At 43.1% G+C, this 15,663-nt stretch overlaps 1 protein-coding gene across 1 annotated transcript in view; it reads right to left on the bottom strand.

The window, feature by feature from the left end:
* Window positions 1-15,663, bottom strand: part of MAP2K4 (mitogen-activated protein kinase kinase 4) — a 101,448-nt gene that overhangs the window by 57,299 nt on the left and 28,486 nt on the right. The window contains exon 2 of the mRNA XM_010008274.1: window positions 5,430-5,589. Coding sequence (XP_010006576.1) covers window positions 5,430-5,589 — 160 coding nt within the window. The remainder of the gene's footprint in view (window positions 1-5,429; window positions 5,590-15,663) is intronic.

The raw sequence follows: 15,663 nt of genomic DNA, 5'->3' as shown, positions 1-15,663 counted from the left end.
TGAACTCCCAATCCAGACACAACCTTCTGGCTTAACCTTTACCTCTTCCAAATGACAGAATGCCCCAGCTTCCCATCTGCAACATGGGGAACATGGAGGTTTGTGCAAGCATGTAGCTTTGCAAAGCTAAACCACTCAGCACATGTAAAGCACATGGGAGCCAGATCAACATAAAACATCAGGTTGTATTTGATTCAGACACCAAAGGCAGGCCACTAGGTTTCTGGAAGTTCAGAGAAGCCTAAGTTCCAACAGTGTGGCAGGAAGTGAGGTGCTCAGCACCTTCGAAAAAAATCAATGTGAATTAGCTTAATGGAGATATATGACCTCCAAATTTTGGTTCCAGATGTGGAAGGCCTACATTCAGAAATAGTGTGCTGAGATATCAAAACCCTTGCAGAAGAAACAGTCCTACTAGGGCACTGATCCTCCAAAGAACAGGAAAGTTGCTACAGAAATTAAGTTTGGAAGCAGTAGGTACCAAAAAGTCCCTCTGCACAGCAAGATTAGCACCTTAAAAAAAGACCAAGACTTAAGAAGGTAAAAAAACCCACCACCTTAATGCAGTATGTTTAGTCAAAATCTCACACTAACTTTGGAAGCACCTTCTCCGAAGAGGTGATCTACTTGAAGTCTGAGGTACTGCTCACAGGTGCTTTACAAACCATATCACCTCTTTGTCATCTAGGCCACAGAGATCACAGGCCAAACGAACTTGTAAAATTCTGGAAGAAACAGGATGGTTAAATACAAGACAAAACTCAACAATTTGTCAAGAAAGCTCCCCCCCAAAAATGCATGAGAAACATGGCTCTAGTACTGAAACAGTGGTGATGTTTGCATTAAAAGTGAAAGCCTGTTTTCCATAGACTCATTTAAACATTTAAATGTATTTGCTGAGTCCTTGGAGGTATCCATTTTACTTGTGCTTACTTGAAAATACACACAAGTTTCCCAGTGACTACATTAAGATGCTGCAGCTGTCAGGAGACACTGCAGAACAGTTAGAGAAACAAAAAATCCATGTCTTAACTGGTCCCGTTGACACTGCAACCTCTCTCTACAGTTTCCAGGCATCACCCTGCGGTGGGAAGCTATCACCTGGCAAAAAGGTATTGGAAATCAGTAACAAGAAAGATGTGAAATGACTGGGACAGAAACAGGGAACAGACAAATATTTACAAGAAAATTCACACAAGTAATTGTGAACATGCCAATTCAGAGTATTCCATTTCAGTTTCAGACACATGGTAGTAACTCTCACAGGTTATTTCCTAAAGGACTCAGTCAGCTGTAGGCTATGCAGCCAGAGAGTCTGAAACCACATGCCAGAAAGGTTTAGAAAAGTGTAAGATGGGATTAAAAGAGACATTAAATTGAGAGAAACCTGAGGACAGCCAGAAAAATCCATTCCAGGAATAACAACAGTCCCTGAACTATACAGAAAAAAGAAGCAGAGTCTGACATGCAACTGGACCTTCATTTGCTTTTGAGGAATTCAACCCCAAAGGTCTATTAAGCAAACATTTGCCAACACTCTTGGGGCATCTGTCTGGAAAGCGTGTGACTCTCCCAGGTGTCACAAAAAAGTCCACACAGGGCACCTCTGGAAGCTTAAGTCGCAATGAACCCATGACAGTGCTACAGGGAGGCTATGGAGTCCAACAGGGGATCAGACAGTTCTGAAGTTGTGTTTGCAAGCATTATAACAAGTCATTTCACAGCAGACAGGATACTTGAGCAGCACCATGCTGTGAACCAGATGCCAAACAAAATTCTTTGTGCATGCTCATTTCTTAGCAGAGGAATCTAAATTCTGTAGTCTCCAGTCAAGATCAAGGCACCAATGCACCAGAAGAGTACTCACTTTCCAGAAAAATGAAAAACTCATCTACAGCCACCCAAACAACTTGGTTCAATGGACATCAGCAATGGTCAACACAACAGAGAGAACTGTCATGTAAACCTACTGTGCACAGCTATACAGTCTCATCTCACCACATCATTCCTGTGCTAGTGTTATTTGAACTGTCTTCCAGAAAAGGCCACCAGCTGCAAGTAGCTCTGCAGAGCAGAACAAACTGAGTGATCTAACTTTGTTTGTGAACTAAATCCTTTTCAGACACAGGGCTGATGTGGTGAAAGGTGGAATGCTCTTCAGTTGTTTGCAAACAGCAATTGAAAAACAATGGGTTAGAAGTTTCAGAGTTCACCCTAACCCTGGCTTGTGCCCTCCAGCCTCTGCAATATCTCCTGCAGGGAAAACAAAGTCAGCATTTGTTAATCTGGTCTAAGTCAGAAATACAGCGTGAACTAATGAGAGCCATGGTCTCACCTGATAGTTCTCCAGAGCCTCCACTGGCACCCAGCCTGCAGAGCCTGGCAGTGACATGCAGGTACAAGCAGGAGTACATGCACCCCTGCAATGGGGCATCACCTCTCAGGAAAACACATCTTCTCTAAATTGCATCTTTTCAATTTAGAATTTTACTCCCCAACTACTTTCTGTATTTCTGGCTCTACTCTGCCTTTAGCCTGTGTAGGTCACATGTAGAATGATGCAGATCACTGTGCCAGATACCCTATGAATCCACTGGGTAGCACGTCATACCTCAAAAAATGTCTTTTTGCACTTACGAAGTAGTTTTGGGATAACAGTCATGGCTGCCCTGAATAAGACACGTCCTCCATAGCTCCTTTATTCACCCGCAGTTACAGAACCAGAATGGACCTCCTGTCCAATTCCTGCCTCACTCTCTGATGCTCAACTCGTCATCCTGGGGCTCTGCCCACAGGACCTGTGCAGGAAGGCCACGCACAGTGACTGTTGGTTGCAATAAGGGACATCTCAGCCCTCAGCATCACCAGAAAGGGAAATTTCAGGGAGCCACAGCCCAAATTCCAACGACTAGAAAAGCACCTCCAGTGTACAACCTCATTCAAAGCTCTCCTGAATCAGTCTCCTTTTTAAAGGTCACTTCAAAGCCTCCTGATTTTAACACATTTTAATTCTGGAAATATTTAGGGCAAAACCCCAGCAGCCCTAGAGATGTAAGAAGTTTTGGCAGTGGCTCCAGCCTGAGCAGATGTCCTCCACTCTGTTAATCTCCCCCTCGCTTAGCTTCCTGGTCATCAGTGACAAAGGTGACATCCTTCAAGACACCCCAACACAGCTGGTAGCAGATGGACTGGGTAGGGGGGAAGAGCTCAGCACAGGCAATGGACATTTGACATGAGGACCCACTGCCCGCCTGGAGGCAGGAGCAACTGGACATCTCCAGATCAATGAATCCAAGTCACAGAAACTCCAATTTTGTGCAATTCTGTATCTTCAGATCTGCCCGCCTGTACCAACAGGGTCTGCACATGGAAAATCCCAGTAGCGTTGAGCCAGCACTCATCTTGGGAGGGTGCTGAGGCCACTCTGCTCCACCAAGATGGGGAAGAGAAGTGACTCAGTGAACAGAAAAACACTTTGCATCAGGAACACATCTGGGCCAGAAGGTCTGGAATATCCAATTCAAGTTCGAAGTCTAGAAAAGTTTCTGGACAATAGAGGAAAAAAATGTTTCAGCCTCTGCAAGAAGCAGGTGGGAGATGCAGAGACATCACCATGATGCACCAGCTGTAAGACAAATGCTTGAGAGAAGCATGCAACCAGATGTGAACATAGCTGTTGAGGAACGGCATCCACTATGGACAACACAAAGGGCGTGAGGATGAATTAGCTGTATCCAAGCTTAGTTAGGCTCAACACAGAGAAACCAATCCAACCAATAGCATCTGTCTCCTTCAAACAGAAATGGCTATTATAGTTTGTAGCCTCCTAAGAAATCTTTAGTACAGACACACCACCATCATTTTTGACACTTGAATGGCTATCGTATCCAACCCAAAATACTGCTAGGACCTCAAAACCAGTTACATCATTAACCAGCCCAAGATTCAACCCCTGCCAAGAACTCCAGTTCCCACAGAGACAGAGCAGCACCTTCTTAATGGACAAGGTTGACAGTCTCTTGCACAAACATGAAACTTTAGATGTCACCAACTAACAACAAAAGCTCCAAATACATGTAGAAAAACAAAATGTCAAATTCCTATAGATGGCTGATGGTGGGAACATGCTAGTTGAGACCAAGTCCTTTGTTTTATGGACGTGAGGAGGTTTGAGAAAGGAAAGAGTCCCAGATGGGGTTCCAAAGAAAATTGTTACAAGGGTTTAAAGACACCGAGGGAGAGATAAGTGAAGTGAATATATATATAAACACTACCTCTACCAGGTGAGAATACTCTATTTCAAAGAGGAAAAGAGAGAGAAAGAGGGAGGAGGACTTGCTGGAAAGGTCACCTGGGATGGTAAGAAGAATAATCTAAAGCATTCTATAAAATTTCTCATTGTTGCAATTACCATTGAGAACTTTTCAGAAACACCTTTCTAACTCAATGAAGACTTGCTTGAAAATCCTCAGCATAAATAAGCTCTCAGAAACAGACCCCACAGGGTATATCCTGGGGAAGCAGAAGGTACTGAGCTAAAGGAGAGAGGCAGGGACATGCAGAGCCAAGCAGAAGCAGCTGATAACCAGGGACACAGCAGAGAGTCTAGACAGTGTGAGAAGCTGCAGGTGCAGTTTTTGGGACTTGTCACTGATAAAAAAACTCTTAAGACCTGATGGGGAAGTTAGAGAGGACACATCGGGGACATCTCTGCACGCTAGATGCATTCTGCCATACATACAGTCTGTGGGTGTGTCCCCATCAATCTAGCTTGGTGGATCTAAGGATACAAAACTAGTATTTTTTGTGACAACGTACTGCTCTTACTGACTAGCGTAAGGAACACCTTTGTGCCAGCCTTTGAATAGAGGCATCTTGTAGTTAGCTGTCTAGAAAAGTCAGGGAGAGTTAATCATTGCTAAGTCCCTGACATCTCCATGTTGATATAATGACAATCCTCAAGCTCTTGTTGATTTTAGTGCTGTAAAACAATAACCTATCACAGTTACATGTTTCACAAGTAACACAGAAACAAGAACTTTCCTCTAATGAAAGTAATAGGCACTGAATAAAAGAGGCAGGAAAATAACAGTGAACAGGTCTGGAACTTCATTGTAGGCGTATCTTGCATTAGCAGCTAAAATTTATCTCAATATAATGAATTCTGGAAGGCAGCATCTCCAGCGTAAAACAGGAAGAGCCCAAATAATTTTTTAAATTATTTTTTTTTTAATACTGGGGGAAAAAACCAAAACAAACAAAAAAACCCAACAAACCAAAACAATTCTTCTACAGTGACTCAAACTGACTGATTTGAGCGACCTACAAATAATTGAAGTAATCAAACTGCATTAAAATAACATCTCATGTTGGCTAAATAATTTCCAAGTTGTTCCACTAGTTAGTTGTGCCTTTGGCTTTATACTCACATGTGTGGATTTTGGAAAGGAACTCCAGAAGTGTTTAGAGTAAATCTTGCTGTGGACTTGAAAGGTGGATTTGCAAAATTTAACTTCAGCGCTTTGCGTTTACCTGGGAGACATGAACATAAAGTAAACTTTTTGTCAGCAAAAGAAATATTAAAAGCATCTTGAAATAAACAGGAAAAGATAAACATATTATAAGGAAAGTGAATTTCACAACATTAGCAAAATAATGGCTCATGTTAGGGACCAGGGATGAAGAAATGGAGCGCTCACCCCAAAGTCTTCCCTCATCTCAATCTAAGTCAGTCAACAAAGTGAGGTGTCCAAAGCTTCTCCTGTGATAGCTGGAGCACTGGCATCAGCTACCGGAGCCCTAAGCTTCCTCTATGCCTGATCAGTCCTTTACACAGACCCATGCCGGCAAGCTCAACTTCAGCCCCAGCGGCCAAGTGGCCCAACCTCCTCAGTACAGCCTGGGCATGCCAACAGCCTCAGGGTGGATGGCACTGAGGAGGGGAAAAGGCACCCTGGCATGTCTTCTATGGAACACCCCAACCACAGGAAGGCTAACAGGGCTCCCGACGCTCCTCAGCCTAACAGCAAGTGGAGATGACCAGGCCTGAGCAAGGATGGAGATCTGCGGTGGGAGCTGGGTCACCAAGCAGAGAGCAAAAGTCAGCCCATCAGATGACTGACCAGGTGAGAGAAAGTCTTGCTCTGCAGCCAATTGAGAAAGCATGGGGAAAAAGAAAGGGAACAGTAGTGTGGAAGTGGTCCTGTTCACTGCTCCAGCTACTGCCTGTGTATTTTTCATCGAAGTTAAGATGACCTGCTTGAGCAGCAGCAGGATCAGGGACTGTAAGGGGAGATCTCTCTTCCTAGCCCTCCCACTGGGCTGCAGAAGACCCTGTTTTTTCCTGCAGAAAACCTTTCCTCCTTTTCACCAGAACATACTGAAGTGAGGGCCTCTTCCATTCCACCTTACCAAAAGCCTGCAACTAAAGCCCTTTGGGCTTCCCCTGCCTGGGCGATCTCTCCTCAACTCACTGCTGCTCATCTCAGGAGGGACTGGCCACTCCGAGCTGGCACATACCTGTATTCCTTCAACAACCTTCCTTTGCCTGCACTCTAGAGTGAGTATCATACTCCAAACCATCTCACAGCCCTCCTGGGCAAAGCCCGAAGGATCTATCCTGCTTTGCAGAATTTCTGTGCCTTGCACGAAGAGGTGTTTTGGGTAAGTCCAAGATCAAAATAAGAAAAAAACAACAACTAGTTACAGGTCAAAGCACTTTACAACAATTTCAGGGCATGAAATATTACAAGGGACATAGAAAATTTTAGGTTAGAAAGGGCCTTTAAGATAAAGTCCGACACTAAAATTAACACTGCAAAATCCAGCAATAAGCACCATGTCCCTAATCACCATATCTACACGTCTTTTAAATCCTTCCAGGGAGCTTGCTCCTGTGCCCAAAAACCCTTAAAGTAAAGAAACTGTTCCTACTATCCATTCTAAAACTCCTATGGCATAACTTGAGGCACTTCTGTCTCTCATTACATGGGAGAAGAGACCAACTCCCCTTCACTCCAACCAGCCTCCTCTCAGGCAGTTGCAGAGAGTGAGAAGGTCTCCCCTCAGCCTTCTTTTCTCCAGGCTGAACGCCCCCAGTTCCCTCAGCAGCTCATTGTAAGACTTGTGCTTCAGACCCTTCTCCAGCTCCGCTGCCCTTCTCTGGACACGTTCAAGCAACTCAATGTCCCTCCTGTTCTTAAGAGTTTCCAAGCTCAGACTCTTACAGCACATATGCCAAATGAACGGCAGAAGAATCACTTAAAAGGAGCAGAAAACTCCTCATTGGTTTCTGGGTCATGTACAAGGGTGAATTGAGTTCTTTAGCTTCTTTGATGATTCTATGATTCTAACTACAAACTCCTGTCAGGAAAATTTCCTCCAAACCTTCTACTGTTCTTACCGCTTGCCAGGTTTATACATCACATTTCCTAATGTTTTCACACGGCAACAGAACATTTTTTTATCACTATTAAACACCAGTCTACTGATTTATATCTCAGTAGGTTTCCAAGAATAGCTCCAATTATGTTGATCCACCATCTAGAGTTGCATTTTCTACAAATCAAACAAATACAGAAGCATAACCTGCTCCTTGGAAGCAAACATGATGGTTTGCCAGACATGCTGATAAATGCTGGGAATTTCCATTCAGCACACGTCATGTGGAAACACTAACATGAACTAGAAGTCTGAGGAGAGTCAAAGCAAGCTGTCTTTTCCAGCAGCCTTTCAAAAACTGAGTTCTTCAGATATGTATTCTGTGAATCTTGAGCTTCAGCCTAAATAAGACTTCTGACAGCTCCAAGACCTTGTTCCTTGCAAAAATGTTGTTCAAAACTAACTGGAGGCCAAAGAGCCTCTTTAGATGTAAGAGTCTCAGTGATGATTTTGCTATGCAGAGACTTAATGCAGACCACGTTGTTCCATTACAACAAAGAGGCCTGGGGTTAATGTTGCTTCTGAAATTCACTAACACCCCTATCACCATCAAGATTGTGCTCAGAATTGTCCTAAAATGTGCTGCAGAAATGCCCACCTTACATAAACGAAATGTCCCTTAGAGGTTTTGCTAACTTAGTTCTAATCACTGACCACTATAAAATCTACTTTTCTGAGAAATGCAGAAGTAAATATTACTGGAAAAGTAATGATTTGGAAAAACTCAAAACTAACTTCGAAATGCTTTGCTTTTTCAGAAATCAGGTTAATCCTCAAAACCAGACCTGAAACCATGAAGTTTCTTGACTTAGGGTCTTTTGACTAGTGGATTGGTTTAGCTATGTGTCCATGGTTATACTAAGTCCTGACTACATCTGAATGCAAAATGGCTTTGGCTGAGCTGAAGTAACAAGGGAAATACGTGCTTACGTTTTGAGGGAATCTAAGCAGAATGGTATCTTAAGTTATGCAGCTGTGAGAGAAGACAAAGACAGATGCAATTGCTTTCTGATTGCAAATAAATTAATCTTCTATCCATAAGAACAGCAATCCTTTTTTTCATATTACTGCAGCCATAAAATTCTGTTATTCTTGTTCACAAACCTGTTTTTAAAAGGATGTTTTTTGTGCAACAGGCACATGGAACTGCATGGAACGGAGGTAAGAGAGAACACGATCCCTTGTATCCTGCTACTCCACAAACACACCCCTCAGCATTTCATAGACTAGCCAAAACAGACACAGTGAAAAGCATCCAGGAATCTTTGCCAAGCTCACACTGAAGACCCACCTAGACAACAGCCACAGAAGAAATCAGGAGTCATAGCACACATTTCTTTCATGCTGGGCTGGTAAATGAATGCTAGGTTAAGTATATAATTGCTTACATGCTCCTATCATCACTAGGATTAATCCAAGCACTTGGCTCTGCAATTAGGCTCTCATCACTCTTTCTGAGGCCTCTTTACCACAATCACAGCCAACCACACTTCACACAAGAAATAGCTATACAGCAGACAATGTGCAGTCCAGAAGTACTCCTCCAGAGTTATATTCTGTATTACTATTTTTACTTTACCTTTCTCCACGCCTCTGAGTCATCTCCTGTTGAAGGAAGCAATTCTTTCTTCCTAGAATTTCCTCACCTGCATCCCTGCACACCACACCTGCTAACCATGTTCAGGTTACACATAAGAAAATGCTCCCTTTCCAAGCAGTAAGATTTCCAAAACAGCACTAGTTGAACAGACGTTTTTCAAGGTTGACGTCTTTCAGGCATACAAGCTGATCCCTACCAAAACACTTTGCATTTAGTTCAAATCTGCAATATCAAACTCTTGTCACAGTGTCAGCACGACTGTCATAGTGCGAAGGTGACTGTTCTCTCTGGTTGGATGCTGAAGTCTCTCTGACATTTGTGAAGCGCTAGGAAACAAGCCTCCACTTTATGTCCTTACTCTAGTAAGAAATACAACCACAGGAAAATGAGTTGCGGCAGCAAACAGCAGGAAGATGACCAAAGAATTTGCAACCTTTTTACATCTCCCTGATAAAACATCAACAAAATGACAGAGAAAATGGGGAGGAAGGGATGTCAGGAGGCCAGACAGGTTCAGTCCATTTGGGAAGGGAGGTCCACGTTTGAGGTTATCTTCTTAGGAGAAAATGGCAAAACACTCTCCCATGGTATTTCAAAATAAAGCTAGTGCCAACTTTCACCTGAGATGGAAAACCAAGCACAACACAAATCTCTGCTCTTACAACAACTCTTACTGTCTAAATTGTCAATCTTGTCTGCTAACAAAATGCTTGCTTTGTTGTCGAGACAGCAGAAGAACCCACGTTCAGAGGTGCAGCCCCACAGCTGCCAATGCCATGAATACACTGAGCATGAACAGCTCATTGTCTCCATTGCTGCTACCCCAGCATTACCTTGTCATTCACCCTTCCAACCTACCATCTTTCTATTTCCTTATTTCCTTCCCAATCTTGCTCATGGATGTACTCCAACATTCATGCAACTAATTTGGAAACGGAGTAGGTTTTAAGACTTGTCTTTCGACAAATATTTATTCAAGAAAAAAAGCAGTCAAATTTTGAAACAAAACATTAAGAAATTCAGCAAATAGCGCATTTTATTTGGGGAGTCTGAATGAAGAATAGACCTGGGGTCTAAGTTATTAGTTGGAAGAACTGTAACTATAGAAACTCACTATTCAGGGGTAAAAATAGTTCAATATGTCTATCTGTTCCTGACATTTACTGCCCTTCAATGAAACCTTCAATTTAGTATAAGCAAGAGTCAGCATTCAAACTCTAGATGACAATTTCGCACTGCAGGAATGTGCAAAGAAAGCTTATTTTTAGACATTGCCTTACTAGTAAGAGTAATTATTCATAATTCACCTAGAGCCCCAAGTGTGCTTCCACTTCAGGAACACGAAAAACACACAAGCCCAGACAAGCCAGGACTTTGGATGGGTTAGTGGCCATTTCCTTCATAAAACCCCTGCACAGTAAGCCAGTTGTACTAGTCAGAATGTTAGCAAGCCATCTGGGTGATCTGAGGCTGGGATGCAGCTCATGGATGCCCAGACACTCCCCACATCAGAGGACATGCACCACTGCAACTTGCAATGCACAATTTATGCTGCTTCCAACAACACGTGCAATAGCTTCTATAAATACGTCCACTATGAAGCCTGGCTAAAGTAGGTTAGGTTTCAAGTGCAAGAAATTGCAATCAGCTGAAGATCAGCTCCTGCAGACTGGAAGCTCCTAGCAATAAAGACCCGAGAATGAAGTCTCTGAAATCTCCACAATCCACCACTAACTTTTAGCATTCATTGTCCCTGATACTGTGCATGGAAATGCCATTCACATCAATAGCCATAAATAGAGCTAGAACGACCAGAGTCTCAGAAGCAGATCAGCTGTGGATACAGATTAAATCAGTGCTCAGACAAGTATTGTGTGTGGTATGTAAGAGCCCACAGTCACCTAGGAGCAGCAAGGAGCACAACCTGCTCATTGCAGGCTGGGACAGGACCCTCCCTGCTGAGAGGGAACGTAGCAGCAGTGCTAGATGGCAGCTTTCCTCCCAAAATGCAGTTTGGGCCATTTCTCGATGGACAGCATTACTTAAAGCATCACCCAGAATCATGGTCAAATGCCATGCCTGTGATGGAGAGAACCAGGAGGGTCCAATTATTCTACAAACAACAAAGCTCTGTGGAAAAAGGGCTGCTCTCAAAGCAGCACTGCAAAATGTTGTCTGTGGCAGCTGCCTTATCATACTGTGGAGACCATACCAGAGCAGTTGTCAAAAGGAAATGGTGACACTGCTCTGGGAAATTTCTTGTGAGGTACCTGGAGCCCTTCCTTATGTAAAACAATACTAAATTATGTAAAGGGCCATGCCAGTACTTTTTCATGATGAAACAGAACAGCAAGAATTAAAAAATACACAGTAAGGATGAGGACTGAAGACACGTTTTTCTTTTTAATTTCAGGAGCCTGCACTTAAGACTAAAAAGCAAGGAAAAAATCTGCCCCTAAGGCCTTTACTTAAGGTCAATGGAAAGGATTTAGTTTCTTTGGATAAAGCAACAACTACATTTCCAGCATTCCTCTAGCTACCTTCTGCCAGTTAAGTGGCAATGTCAATCATGGCCTGCATCTCACAAGCTCTGAAAAACACCTTGGACCCAGCTGAGAGCCCTATAACCATGGACTGGGAAGAACAGCAGAAACCAGAGGACTGAACAGAGGGGGCAGCTTCTTCCATTTTAAGGCACAATCATTTTGAGGGAAACAACTGATTCTGTAATTCTGAAGACAACAGAGACCACAAGTAGATGCTGCTGAAAGCAAGAAAGAACACTGGGAGTTGGGAATTACTGTCTTATTGTCCACAGGGAAGGACAAGGAAAGCCCTCTGCCACCAAGCAAGGAGGCATCTCCTGACACAGCAGTGTCACCGGATCACCTAAGTGTAATTTCTGAGAACTCTCTAACAGAAGAGAGGTGCACAGGGCTGTGACTCACTTATGTCTCAGGTGGGATTAGCAGAGTAATTATGGACTCCTTCAAGCAAAATGTTCCCCAAGATGTCAAAAGAGATGAAGGAAGCATCTGGCTCCTCCTCTTGCACACATCTCCTTCTCTTGCCTCTTGCTCTTCTCCCAAGGGCCGTCACAAGGGAAGTTTCCAGTCCTTTGCTCCCCAGGTTGTCATTTCCTCCCTTTCAGAAAGAAGCAAGCTGTGGAAGGGACCTCAGCATCCCAGGCCCTGCCTTCCTCCTCCCCAGCTCTGTCCCTGTCCCATTGCTCTTCTCCTCCATGGCAGAACATTTTGCTCCACACCACAGCTTTTTTATTACTGCACCTTTTTTTTTACTGCAAGAAAAAGTGCTTTTTAATACTAAGTATTTACACAGCTGCATTATTTGCAGGCCTGGACCCTAGGATTTGAGTCTCACTTATGTCCCAGCCAAAAGGAAGAGCTGCCATGACAAAGCAGCCCAGTGGGATCTCCAGTTCCTGCACACCCAGGTTATTCCCCAGAAGTAGCAGCCCTACCCCTTCCCTCAGGTGCTCAACCCTGACTATTCCTCCCGCAGACTGGTACCCTGAGCACCTTGCTCCAAGCTGCCAGCACCACGAGTCAGCATAGTAAGGGTGAGAAAAGCAATGCTGCCTCCTGCCACAAGGCTGATGCTTTTCAGCTACTCTGGAACCAGAGCATTAAATCAGATACACAAAACAGGCATCTCTAACCCACCAAACCACCTGTCTTTGCAAGAAATTTCAGTTTGCCATCCCTCCACAGCTACTGCTTCTTACTTTTTTCTTTTTTCCTTTGTGCTTCCCTAGTGCTGTGGTGCTCTGGGCACAGGAGTACAGGGGGATCACAGAGTTCACAGTCCTGACAGCTCAGTGCTATGCACAGAGCTCAGCACGAATATGGAAACTGTGTAGCTCATCCAAACCTAACCGACAATGCCACGGCTTCTCAGACTCTCCTGAAATGTGCAGGACACCGCTTCGAGCACACACACAGCAGAGCAGCTCAGGACCTGAGCTCCAGCTGCTTTGGGGATGAGGTTGATCAGCATCCCTGCAGAAACAAAACTGTTCTGGAGCATTTGGCCCACAACTGGCAGCTCTCTCTGGCTGACAACTTATGAATACTCCCTGTAGCTCCCCTCTCCAACAGAGAAACACTTTCCAGTCAGTTGATAAAGCCAGCCTGGGGGGTGCAAGCCATGCCCACACACTTCTCTTGATTTGTATCTACCTTCAAGTCCCACATCTGTGAACTATGCCAGGCAGGATCAAACTGCCAATCTTCTAATTAGGTTTCTGCACTCCTGGGAGGGGCAGAAAAATGTCTGGAGATTCAGATCCATGTGGGATTTCATTATTTTCATTTAAGAAGCTCTCATGAGATGCAGCCAGTGCCTGTGAGAAGTAACTTTTACTTCTGCAAGTCACGGTTACTTCTGGCCACCTCCTTCTACTGAAACTTTATTCTTCTGAGGACGAGGAAACACAGTCTGAATAAGCAGAGCTGTAAAATACAGCAAATCATTCAAATTCCTAATTTATAGACAAAAGCTGGTAAGAATCACATCAGCTTGATTCAGCTGCTACCTGAAAAACCCCAATACAATTAACTGTTTCTACATCATCCTCTCTCCATGAGATACCCAGTAGATACTTTCCCCTTGAACTTTCAACTTCAGTCCCTGTCACACCTATAAATTAGACACATTATATTGCAAAATGTTTTCCCTCCAAAATAGATATTCTTAAATACTGTTGACACTTTTACACATTAAGTGAAAGAAGCTATTTAACTAAAAGATCCCAATACTGCCTCAAAGTTTTCAGTGCCATCCTTTTATAAATACAGCCATTAGGAACTAGTAGCCATTGAAGGACTTAAGATACATCCAGAAAGCAGCAGCCCAGCTAAGAGTCTTCAGGCCAGGCACACAATAATCAACGACAGGATTTTATCCCACCTCAACCCATCAGAAGGCGAGACCTCATTTGTGCTGTGCCTTTTTACTCAGCTCAGTGACAGGGGGAAGCAGCTAACAGCAAATGGATGTCTATCCCTTCGCTTCCTGAAACATGGTAGGGTGGGAAGTGCTTTCTTCACTCATCACAGGAGCAACTGCACCTTGTCAGAGCAAACATCCCACCTCACTACCGAGTCTCACCATGACTTAGGACACCACACGTGATCAGACAAAGGGGTAACCTCCTTCTCAGCACCCTTCTGGCTGTGCACCCACCAACCTCCTCACCCAGAGGTACTCCGGTACCGGACCACTCCCTGCGAGAACTCATATACGCTCTCCTTCATCACCTCGTGTTTTAACATCCACAACACTGCGTGCCACAGGTTCTACCCACTGCACCAAGCACCACTTCCCTTCGGGTTGGTTGGGGACTTTTTAACCTACTTCCTTGATAGTTTAACCTCATGAGTATCAATCCTTCCACCAGCAGATACAGTGAACAAAACCAAACTGTTCCACATGTTCAAAAATTTGTATGTTCTTCTATCCAAATGCTGTATAAATTTAAACACCCAAAGCACTGCAAAACTTCCAGGTCTCAATTTGTTTTTTTCTTTTTTTTTCTAGAAAAAAATAACCACTCAAAGAACTTATTTTCAAAACAAAGTTTTAAAAACAGAATAAAACATTTTTTTAATGTAGTCTCAAAAGTTAATAATGTCAGGTTAACAAATTTAGCAAGACGAGTTGTGCTAAAGCAGGCAGCTTGTCCTTAAAGTATAAAACATGTCTGAAATGGAAATTATATTAGATACAAATAAGCCAATTTCAACACTGTTTATGAAGCACATTAAATAAGGCTGTCTCCTCAGTTTTTCTCAATTTTTACTACTTTTTTTTTTTACTTCCTCATATCTGATAGTTGAACTGCTTCCATTTCTTATTTGGCCCAAATTTATTCCATCAGAAAGATACACAACAGCAATCTCACCTGTAATAAAAAGCATAAAGCAGACTTCTTCAGAACATCACATGATTAGATTTACATATTGGTTACAAAAGAAAAAAAAACGTAAACATGCTAATTTCTGGTGTCCGATACATTAAGATTCATGTTGTAAGATAAAATTGTTGACTTGAAAAAAACAAAGCAATTATCCTGAAAAAGCTGTTCCATAAAGAACAGACAGTGCTAAAAAAATACACTCCTACTGACCAGCTTGTCAGTCTTGTGCCAGGGCCCTTCTCCTTTATCCTTCTTCATTTTCTTGGGAGCACACTACCCTCCTCTTTGCTTCAGAATACTCTTTGAATAACACACATATCACGCATTAAATCCCCTAAATACAACCTGTCAAGCACAGGCAGTTAACGGTATAACGTGCATATTTTGCTGGTTTCATACAACATGACATTTTAATCCACACTGAAGTCCCACTTGTTCCTTGAAGGGCACTTAGTACCCAACATATGATGCCGTAAATACTGCTTTAGAAAGACTAGCAAGCTGGTGGTCAAGAGCATGAAAGTTACACAAAGTTGATTTACTATCAAAACAAAACCAGAGGAAGTATCTGAAGTGAAGCCTAATAAAAGCACAACTCTTGTTGTCATGGAAATCCAACACTGTCACTCCAAAAAATGCAGAGATGCACAGTATTTTTTAAAAAAGAAATCTGGCACAGTAGTCC

Source organism: Chaetura pelagica, unplaced genomic scaffold (genome assembly GCF_000747805.2).
Source record: "Chaetura pelagica isolate M959 unplaced genomic scaffold, ChaPel_1.0 scaffold471, whole genome shotgun sequence".
NCBI lineage: Eukaryota > Metazoa > Chordata > Aves > Apodiformes > Apodidae > Chaetura > Chaetura pelagica.
This window is presented reverse-complemented; position numbering and strand designations above follow the sequence as displayed.